This window comes from Quercus robur, chromosome 7 (assembly GCF_932294415.1).
Source record: "Quercus robur chromosome 7, dhQueRobu3.1, whole genome shotgun sequence".
Taxonomy (NCBI): Eukaryota; Viridiplantae; Streptophyta; class Magnoliopsida; order Fagales; family Fagaceae; genus Quercus; species Quercus robur.
The window spans coordinates 44,960,323-44,971,716 of NC_065540.1; the positions used below are offsets into that span (position 1 = coordinate 44,960,323).

The 11,394-nt window shown below is 32.9% G+C and overlaps 1 protein-coding gene and 1 pseudogene across 3 annotated transcripts; both read left to right on the forward strand.

Annotated features, from left to right (window-relative positions):
- The first annotated feature begins 417 nt into the window (after positions 1-417).
- Positions 418-8,511, forward strand: LOC126693616 (disease resistance protein RPV1-like). Of its 3 annotated transcripts, none has more exons than XM_050389657.1 (9): positions 418-576; positions 692-910; positions 1,032-1,526; positions 2,872-3,964; positions 5,031-5,339; positions 5,979-6,635; positions 6,709-7,285; positions 7,784-7,949; positions 8,226-8,511. In XM_050389657.1, the coding sequence occupies exons 2-8, from the start codon at positions 708-710 to the stop codon at positions 7,900-7,902; spliced, it is 3,453 nt and encodes a 1,150-aa protein (XP_050245614.1). In that variant the 5' UTR covers positions 418-576; positions 692-707; the 3' UTR covers positions 7,903-7,949; positions 8,226-8,511. The 3 variants fall into 3 exon arrangements, with proteins under 3 accessions (XP_050245614.1, XP_050245615.1, XP_050245616.1); XM_050389658.1 differs by having other exon boundaries at positions 701-910; XM_050389659.1 differs by lacking the exons at positions 418-576; positions 692-910 and having other exon boundaries at positions 1,114-1,250; positions 1,399-1,526.
- LOC126691486 (protein DETOXIFICATION 8-like) lies at positions 8,228-11,153 on the forward strand (annotated as a pseudogene).
- The last annotated feature ends 241 nt before the right edge of the window (positions 11,154-11,394 follow it).

The following is an 11,394-nucleotide window of genomic DNA, read 5'->3' on the forward strand; positions in this document are numbered from 1 at the left end:
TATAAAAAGTTAAATTAATAACCATTAGGAATGGAGAAGGAAGTTTGTAAAAAATGAAAAAGAAAAAGAGGAAAGTAAAGCAAGAGCAGATAAATTTTCAAACGGCTTTACGTGACATTTGTACTCTTTTAAAGTTTTGATAGTATAACAAGATCTAATGATAATTTTTACCATAAATTTTAGCCAAAAAAAAAAATCTTCTTTTTCAATTTTCTGAATAAAAAAATAAATTTAAACATAGTTTCATAGTCATAGCTGGATACCACAAAAATATCCTGTACTCTATCGATTTAAATAATAATAATAAGCAATAAAGTGAAGGAATAAGAAAGTAATTTGTGTCATGCCAAGTCACAAAAAAAAAAAAAAAAAAAAAAATTGTAAATGGGAAAAGGCATTGGAGACTAGCTATTTGGCTTGACTGAAAACAGGGGATGTGAAGTTGTGAACACAAACACACGGAGAAAGAAAGAACAGAGTACAAATCTTTTATTAAACACGTAATTATCAAGTGGGTTTCGAGCATTACAAATCGCCAGTCATTACTAGTCTACTGTAATTTCTATTTCCAAATCTGTAAGTCAGTCATTTTTCACACACATTCATCCCTTTTATCTTGAAATGAAATTTCCATGTCAAATTGTTTTCTTCTTCCTTAATTTACGTTCCTATTAATTTTATATTTCTCAAGATTTGCCAGTATTTCCATGAGGACTCAAGGAATCTCATCGTCATCATCATCATCACCATCTTCTTCTTCAACACCTCGGTGGAATTTTAGAAAATTTTTTGTAGATCTTGTATTTGCCGTTTGGCGATGGATTGGCGTTTGGATTTTTAGGAAAAATGAAGAACTTGAGAGAGGAAATTGTATTTCACAAGAGCTTATACAAGAAAAAGAAGAATCAAGGTTTGCTATCATCACCCTCTAAAAAAAAAATGCATCTTCAACATGAATATTTTCTCTTATGAAAAAATATATAAAATAGTTTAACATTTTCTAGTATATTTTAAACTGTTTCCATGAGCAGTCAGGGAGCCTCAATGTCATCACCATCTTCTTCTTCAACACCTCAATGGAAATATGAGGTGTTTCTCAGCTTTAGAGGCGTGGATACCCGTAGAGGTTTTACTGACCATCTATATGCTGCTTTACAACGGAAAGGCATTTTGACCTTTAGGGATGATGAAGAACTTGAGAGAGGAAAATCTATTTCGCCGGAGCTTTTGAAAGCAATAGAAGAATCGAGGTTTGCTATTGTTGTTTTCTCAAGAAATTATGCATTTTCAACATGGTGCTTGGTTGAACTTGCACATATCGTTAAATGCATGAGAGAGAGAAGATTGATGATTTGGCCTATTTTTTATGATGTGGATCCATCTGATGTACGGAAACAGACAGGAACTTTTGGACAGGCCTTTAATGATCGCGAAAAACGATTTAAAGATAACATAAAGATGGTGGATATGTGGAGGGCTGCTTTGAGAGAAGTAGCCAATCTCTCAGGTTGGCATTTACAAGATAGGTAATTTCCATGACAAATATATTTCTTTTGATATTTAAACAAGTAGTCTTCTTTCTTATTTCATGAAGTATATATAATGTAGCATAATATGCATGGATTGAAATATTACAACATATAATAGTTAGAATCTTGTTGCACTTCTTTAGGACTTTGGAAATGCTCCTTTGCAATAATTTAAAAGGAAATTCTTGGTTTTAAGGACATAAATTTCTATGAATTATAAGTCTATTGAAATTGTCTATTATCTTCATTTTTTTTGGGTAAATCATAATTTACGCTTTGTGGTTTTGCCATTCTGCAATTTAGTTCACAAAATTTTAATTACTATATTCATTTCCTTAAAGTCTGGACTAAAATAAAACTATTTGGATTTTTTTATCCAACTTAGCAGAATTTGCATTTTACAGACAAATTTTGTCCCTCAATTTCATTTCATTTCTTCCACTTCCTCTCCCTCCCTTGCAGCATGATCAAGTTCTTGGCTTGGGTGTTGCCATGCTGGATGCCTGGTTCATATTCTCCATCTTTTGTTTTTAACTTTACTTTTGTTATTGTTTTCTCACTATTATTCAAGAAAAAATTGATAAATTAAATATGGTTGGAAATGTGAGGGGTTATTGTCTTCCACGTTTACAACGCTTTTTTATAACTCAATGTGATGCTTTAACAACCCCAAATTACCTTTTTTCCAAACTATATATTGGATTAAGTTTACGTTGGGAATTTGTCCTTTTTAAAACGATTTAGTTTTGGCCCAATCATTGTTTTGGGTAAACCTAAAGCACATTTTAACCATTTTAATTACATATTAATTGTTTACATAATTTTATTTAGTAAAAAACTGTTTACATAACTTTGAAGAAGTAGAGCTTTTAGTAGTTTGTAATGATATTAGTGCCTAAATAGAAATTTAATGAACACTTTCGCTTAAGCAGTTAAGCAGGGAGAAAAAATAATTTGGCCCTAGACTCAAGAGGTAAAGACTTGCATTTGTGCAGGTACTAAGGCTTAACTACTCAAGCAAGCTTAAATTTGATGGATATGTTTCAACCAAGTCAACAAAAACTATAGCTTTGAATATGTATGTTTGAACTATATAACTAATATGATATACAATTCTTGTATCCACGTTGCTTGAGCTAATGAATTGACATGTGTTTGAGCAAGGAGTATTCTTGCCTAATATTTTTCTTCCTTCCATAGTCTTATAAATGTGTTTGACCATCATGTAATTATTTTTTATCTTGTTCATTGGCATGAGTCATAATTTATCCAACACATTGTGAAAAAGATTATTTATAACTGGTTTGGACCATGATGTAAAATTTTTCTATCTTCTTCCCAGGCATGAGTCTGAATTTATCCAACACATTGTGAATGAGATGATGGAGAAATTGAGTTCTAAATCCTCAAGCATTACCAAAAACTTCGTAGGAATAGAATCTACTATGGCAAAATTGATCCCCTCATATTTAGGTTTTGAAAATAGTATTTGCATAATAGGGATTTATGGTATGGGGGGGTTGGGTAAGACAACTCTTGCTAGAGTTATTTATGATGAGTTTCGTAGTCATTTTGAAGGTTTTAGTTTTATTGCCAATGTTAGGGAAGATTCAAAAATACAGGGATTGCCTCAATTACAACAGCAGCTTCTTGCAGACATTTTGGTGGACCAAAATATAAAAATAAGGAATGTTTATGAAGGGGTTGACATGATTAAGAAAAGGTTGTGTCATAAAAAAGTTTTACTTGTTATAGATGATGTTGACCGATTGGACCAATTAGACAAATTGGCTGGAGAGCAAGATTGGTTTGGATTGGGGAGTTGGATCATCATAACAACTAGAGATGAACATGTGTTGGTCCAACATGGAGTACATAAAAGGTATAAGCCTGAAGTATTAAATAATGAAGATGCTTCAAAACTTTTTTGTTTGAAAGCCTTCAAAATGGAACAACCCAAAGAAGGTTATATGCAGCTCTCTCAGGAAGTTGTAAAATATGCTAATGGCCTTCCATTAGCTCTTGTTACTTTGGGATCCTTTTTGGTTGGAAGAACAATAGATGAATGGAAAAGTGCATTGAAAAGTTTTAAAAAAACTAAAGGAGATATATTTGATATACTTAAAATAAGTTATGATGGATTGGAAGAAATGTGGAAGGAGATATTCTTAGATATTGCATGTTTCTTTAGACGGAGGAAGAAAGATCAAGTAATACAGATATTAGAGAATTGTGATTTCGATGCAATAATTGGTATTAGTGTTCTTGTGGAAAGATCTCTCCTAACTGTGGATGATAGTGAATATTTGGGGATGCATGATCTACTAGCAGAAATGGGTCAAAAAATTATTCATTTTGAATCAGGTGGGAATCTCGGAAAGCAGAGTAGGTTGTGGCTTACTGAGGACCTGCTTCGTGTATTGAAGAACAATATGGTAAGAAAAATGATAAAGCTATAATTTTATTTCAGTGAATAATATTGAGTAGGTATAGTAACATGATTTTCTTCAATAAAGTAGTTCTTTAAAAAAAATCAATAAGTAAGTGGTTACCTAAGTATTTAAGTAACGAAATTAAGAATAAAACATTCACATGCTAATAAACTGCCAATGATGATTTCTTATATTTTGAATATATACATATATATATATATATATCTTTGTAATTGTTTATAAAATTGAATTTATTTTCTTGATGTAATGAACTAATCATTCATCTCTTGGTTACTGCATTAACAAAAGGCTGTCTTAACATTTTTTTTAATATAAAAAAAAAAAAAAATCATCATGTAGGCTTTTTTTTTCTTTTTCCATCACTTTAGAAGTAAATTTTGTGATTTCCTATTTTTTCCCTAGTTGGTCTTGAATTTCCAAATGGTAGAAGTGCACCTTCTTAGTTTTAATGTATGAATTTTAAATAGATTAATAAGAAAAAAAAAAGATTTAAAAAAAAGATGTAATACAATCTATCAATAGGACTTAATATGTAGTACATTTTACTATTAACATATGATGTTGTACCACGATCTATTTAGTTACTGGTGGGACTCTTAGAATCTGTTAGGGTTAGTTTTTTTTTTTTTTTTTTTTTTTTTTTTTAAATTAATGTTTTGAAAATTTTAGAAGTTGTGTTTTGAAAATGTGTTTTTAAAAAAAAAATGAAATTAAGTGTTTGGAAAAATATCTAAAATTTTTTTGTTAAGATGAAAAAATGCCGTGTGAAAATGCAATTTTCTGGCAATTTTCATGAGCGGTGAATTGAAAACACAACTTTTCTCCTATAATAAAAAATGTAATTTTCTTAAATATGCAAAGCCACATACCAATCATTTTGCATTTTCATTTAAATTTCTCTTTTTGTCCACAAAATTGCAATGCAAAACTTGAGTAATTTCATTTAGATATTTTTTATGTCCTTCACTGCTTTAACACAGTATAAAACTTGAGTAATTCTACTATTCTTATCATTTGACCGTGCAAGCTTTTGTTTTTGAAATCTTAGGCAACGGATGAAATTCGAGCCATAGTTGTCAAATACGAGGAAGAGCATTTAAACTTTGAAGAATTTCCTGAAATGTTTTCAAAGATGTCTAATCTTAGATTGCTGATAATTAAGAAGCCACTGAGATTTGGAAAGCTGGACTCCCCGAAGGCCCTCAATCCTGGGCATCTTGCTATTCCTAATGAGCTAAGACATCTTTCATGGGCATCATGTCCTTTAAGATGTTTGGCATCTAGTTTCCAACCAAAGGAGCTTGTTCAACTTGGCTTGCCGCATGGCACATTTGAATATCTTTGGGAAGGAGTAATGGTAATTTTGTTCTTTTAACTGTCTTTCTATCATTTACTATTTCTGTTTTTTTAATGGTTTGTTTGATTAGAAGTGTAGAAAAGTGGGAGGATAGAGAAAATGGAAGAGAGATAGAAAAGTGAGAGGATAGAAAATATTTAGTTTTCTCTCATGTGTGTTTGGTTGGGAAGATGGAAAATTTGAGAGTTGAAAAACTTATTTGTTTGGTTGAGAAGAAAAATAAGAAGATAGAAAATATTATTTGTATAAATTTACTTTCATGCTCCTATTAAATAAATAAATTAGCAAAAAAAAAATCCACAAAATCACATGAAAGTTGCAAAGTATGTTTTGGTTTGCAGTTTGCACAAGCAGGTAAATATTTTTCCTAAATTTTCTATTCAGTTTTCTCCTTTATTCGGGGCGACATTTTGGTGGGCCGAGGAGAAAATATGGCAATCCACCCAACCAAATACTCTAATAAATTTTTTTCCCTCCCATTTTTTCTATCCACCTAAAATCCACCAGGTGTAGCTACAAATATACTTCACGAGCTTCCTCCTTTCATTTATAAAGTTGTGTAATTAATTAAAAGAATTCTTTACTTATTAAATTAATTTCTATGTTTAATGGAAGCTCCTTTTTTTTTGGTTGTAACAGCATTCAGTCAAGTTAAAGTTCATCGATCTTAGTTTTTCAGAAAACCTTATTAGGACACCTGACTTTTCAGGTGTTCCGAGACTTGAGGGACTAAATCTTTCTTGCTGCGATAGTTTGGTTGAGATCCACCCATCTATTGGACAACTCAGCAGGCTTCAGTATTTAAAATTGGATAGCTGTGAATCTCTTACCGATCTTCCCAGCATGTCTGCTGAAATGCAATCCCTTACGCTTCTTGATCTTTCTTGTTGCTACAATTTCAGTTCAATTCTGAAATTTACTGGAATTATGAAAAGCCTATCGAAAATCTCTTTGGGTGCGGCTGCTATTAAGAAACTAGCACCCTCTTCAATCCAGTGTTTGACTGCCCTTACTTTTTTAGATCTAAGTTCCTGCAAAAAGCTTGAATGTCTTCCAAGCAACATGGATGATTTGAGGTCTCTTGAAACACTCATTCTTCGCGGATGCAAAAAACTAAAATCATTGCCGAGGCTTCCATCAACTTTAAGATTTATAAATGCTCAATGTTGCTTTTCTCTAAAACCGTCACCAGCACTGGTCAAACTAAGTAGCTTGTCACAACCAGTCTTCCGGTGGCATCCGTATGATGAGAGCGGCAGTGGAGTAGCTTTTACAAGATTGTTCCGTTACCTACAGGTAATGTCTTCTCTTTCTCTTTAATTGACAAAAGTAACAGCTACCTATAACAGTAGTTGTGTTTTGGTTACAGGGACTCCTTTGTCGTAAAACAGTTTATGAAACTTCTTCCAAAAGGAAAGAAGATGGATCTATAACTGAATTTCAGATAACTATTCACGGATTTGAAATTCCATCATGGTTAACTCATCAAAGTGTGGGAAATTCAATAAGCATAGAGCTGCCTTCAAATTGGTGTAATAGTAAATGGATGGGGTTCGCTCTCTGTGCATCAGTATCAGCTTGTAAAGGGAAGAGATTTGGTGTTGGAGCTCGTGTGACAGCCCTTGGTGATATGACTCAGAATCACTATGCCTCTGAACTTTTCAATACGTTCATGCATTGTGAGGACAGTATTTGGCTATTGTATTTGTCTCGTGATGATTGGTTTGCTGCTGTTGGGAATGGTGAATGCCGTAAGATTAAGGTTATATTTGAGACCTATGACTTAGCCTTTCATGTGCATGAATGTGGGGTCAATTTGGTGTACGAGCAAGATGTGGACGAGTTCAGCCAAACAAATGCACAATGTTTGATTGAGAGCTTTGGGAAAGGTTTCATCTCTGAATTCACTAGTAATGACCATCTCAAACAACCTTCATCGTTGGCAAGTAAGTCAAGTAATTTTTCTTTTTCTTCTTTTGGCTCACTGTGTGTGCAAGCAAGCCCAATCACCTTATATGTTTTGAGTTCCTAAAAATTAAACTTAAATTTTGCCACATGAGTTTATTGACAATTGTCTAAGCAAGTAGTTAAGAATAATAGGAAATACATTCTAAAGCTTAACCCGTTACATTTCTCTAAGGATTTTGCTAATTTAGATAGTTCAATCCTATTTTGGCATCCTATTTGTAACTATCAGAGTATTATGCTATTTTGCTTATTCATTTTGTGCTGGCAAATGCAATACAACTTTTCTTGGTAAATTTTTGAAATGTAAAAGCTAGAGACTGTTGTATAGTATTTCCTTCCTTACCGTTTATATTCTTCATAATCATTGGTGTAATGGTATTATGCCTTACAAAACAGGAAGGAAGCAAACTCCAATTACACTGATTAATAATGAGTGAATTATTATTATTATCATACTAACTCAGGTTTTCACATAGATGCAGTTGGTGATGATGATGATGATGATGTTGATAATGATGATGGGGATGATGATGACGACGACGACGATGATGATGATGATGGGGATGATGGGAATGATGATGATGATGAACTTTAAGGATTTTGCTAATGTAGATGATTCAGTCCTATTATGGCATCCCATTTGTAAGTGTTCAAGTATTATGCTAATTTTCATACTCGCCTTGTTTAGTGCTGGCAAAAGCAAGAGAAATTTTCCTAAAAAATTTTTGAAACATGAAAACTAGAGATTGTATAGTACTTCCTTTTCTACCATGTCTATATGTCATAATCATTGGTGCTATGCCTTCCAGAAAGGGCAAGGAGGAACTCCAATTGTACTGATTATTAATGAGTGAAATATTATTTATTTATTTTTTTAATTATAGTACTGTACTAACTTAAGTTTTCACATATATGCAGCCATGCAGGTGATAACAATTGATGTCTCTAGACTCATGTCCTGCTTATACTTTGACTGGATGCTAAATAGCAAAGATTTTCATAGCTTGAATTTCAGTTGAGGCTACTGTTACTGGACTTGCATAAGCATATCTGTCAGTATGACTGTTTTTCTTTTTAGATAAAAATCCTGGTCTGTTGTATTAAATTTATAAATGTTTTCAGTTATAATTATTTGGAAATGTATTCAAGTGACATATCCTTGTATCTTGTTTCATAATGATAGTAGAGTGGGTTCTTTTCTTAACTTTTTTAAAGGGTTCTAGTCCGTGTCAATTATAATGATTTCCGTAGGATGGCATTCAATTGAGCCTACTGTTATTGGATGATATACAAGCTATACTTTCAGGTAAATTCACTCAATTCTCTTGTGTAGTGATTTTGAGTTAATGTCCATGAGTTGTGAATTTTGGAGACGTTTAGAAGCTACTACTTTTTATCAATCACGCTATACGATTAGCTAAGCATTAATGCTGTCTTTATTCTAGAAAATTTTCCATGCAATTAAAAAGTCAACAAACACTGTTGGAAGCTTCAAACAAGTTCACCCTTGATGTTATCTTCTTTGATTATTTTTGGGATATGTCTAGTTGATAGATATGGCCTAACCGGTATATTGTTAATATCTTTCGTCAAATTAAATCAGCATATCAGGCCAATGTAGAATTCGTGATTCTTCCTTGATTTTGCTATAGGAATCTGCTGACAACATATAGAAGCTGATGTCAAACTTGGAGAATATTATCTGCTGTATACTGAAGTCCCTTGAATTGGATGTAGAGACAGTCTTGTACAAGCATTTTTGCTTGCTCATGCAACAAAATTCACTAATTGGCAGAAGCAAATTATTATTAGTACAAAAATTTCTTCCTTTCTACATAATTGTTCCCCCACCCCAGCCCTCCATTTTATTCTTCTTCTTACTGCAATTTAGTATATTTATGCTCAAATTGATTGTAAAGCTTGAATATTCCAAATCCTATAACTATTTCAGACTGGCACAACTGGTCTTAAATCTATATGTTGGTTGAATCAGACTTGGAAATGTGAATAGGCACTGTTTGTTTCAGAAGGAATTGAGGTAGGAAATAGAAGGGAAGTGGGAGGTGTTTGTGATAGAGCTAAAGATGGTGAGCTTTTTATCAGCACCAATGGTAGCCATCTTGGTCTTGCAGTATTGCCTGCCATCTGTTTCCCTGATGATGGTGGGACACCTTGATGAACTTTCTCTTTCCGGGGTCTCTGTTGCCACCTCTTACGCCATTGTAACTGGCTACAGTCTCATTGTAAAGTCCTTGTCTCCTTTATCCTCCTCTAGATAAATTTCATCCATGCATTATAGCTGAAAATAATATTAACCTTGTTTTTTAATCAGTGTAGAATAGAAGACATATGTAGTCTTCATTTTTCGCCTACATGTATTAAGTCTCTTAGCATTTTGTTGCATGCTAATCATAATAGTCTGTATGGTGGTCGTTTGGAGGGACTTATTTTGCTTTCTGGTCTTTTACCAAATCCAGAATTGGAGACTTCAGTGCTTTTGCTATGGTATGCTTCTTTTCCATATGTAATATATGAGGTTTACAATAGAATGCTTCTAATTTTTCACTGCATGCAGCCTTACAATTACTAATTTGTACTACTACATACCATATGGATTTGCAGCCACAGCAAGGTTTGCTCTTAAATTTGTTTCCTTAAGCCTAAACTTGTCTAAGCATGGTATACAATTGTTTTGGAAAAGAATGCATTAAATGCTCTGTCGCACTCGGGTTTCAAATGAGTTGGGAGCTGGGAATGCACAAGCAGCTAAAATAACTGTTAAGGCCATAATAGTTCTTGTAGTTGCAGAGATGGTTATTGTAGCCATGATTCTCTTCTTCTGCCATCGTGTTTTGGGCTATGCCTTTAGCTGTAAGAAGGAAATTGTAGATCGTATTGCAGATATGGGTCCTTTGCTTTGTCTCTTAATAAATAATAATCGTGGATGGCTTACAAGCAGTACTTTCAAGTAACTTTCTCATATTTCTCTCATGTAATGGGCTTTGAGTTGGAGCTAAATTTTTGAAAGTTATAACTTCTTAATTCTTATCAATTCAAGTGAATACTATAGCTATACTATCAAATACACATTAGTTCATTATTAATTTAGAATATTTTCTTTGCAATAAAAAAGTTTACTAATGGTGTGGAAAGAATTAAACAAGTTTACTCTCGGAAGTAAATTTCTTTCTGGTTTAACAAATAGCCTTACATCCTTCACAGGAAATGTCTAGTTAGTTGTTATGCCATAGTCATAACCATCATTATTATATTGTGTATATTTCATCAAAATAGATTAGCAAAAGATGTCAATGTAGAAGTTGTGATTCTTCCTTGATATTGCTTGCCATTAACTCACAAAGTTATGTTGTGCTATATATGCATCAGGGGTCGCTAGAGGAAGTGGCTGGCAGGATATAGGAGCCTATGTAAATCTTGGGGCATATTATCTGGTTGGGGTTCCAGTAGGCGTTGTTTTGGCCTTCGTTGTACACTTGAAAGGAAAGGGTCTTTGGATCGGAATGCTGACAAGGTCTACTGTATAGGCATATCTGCTTGCTCTTAAAACAAGTTTCGCAAATTGGGAAAAACAGGTTATTAGTACAAAAAAATTAATCCTTTCTATATATTTGGTTTTATTTTTACACCTTTCTACAAATAAAATTCATGTTCAACTTGATCAAATAGTATGAAAATTGAGAACCTTATAACTATTTGTGACTGAAATAATTGGTGTCCAATTGAGTTGAATGGACAAAATATTAGACTAAACCATTTTGAATGCGTAGTTGTATTTATGTTGATGTTTCAGGCATCAAAAGCAAGAGAGAGGATATTTGATGGAGATATTTAGTCTAGACTTCAGAGTTTATTTAGTTGAATGGACAAGATTTTTTATTTGTAAGATGTTACCAAGGAGTCTCGTTTGGCTAATACTAATTTTTATCCAATGTATGAAAGGAAAACACAGTAATATCACCATTCCATTTCTCACAACTTGAAAGAAGAAAAATGGGAACTCTTTCCAATGTTTTGGTTGTGGAAGATTTTAGAGTTTTAAGATTTAAACTTCCTTAATAAAGACATT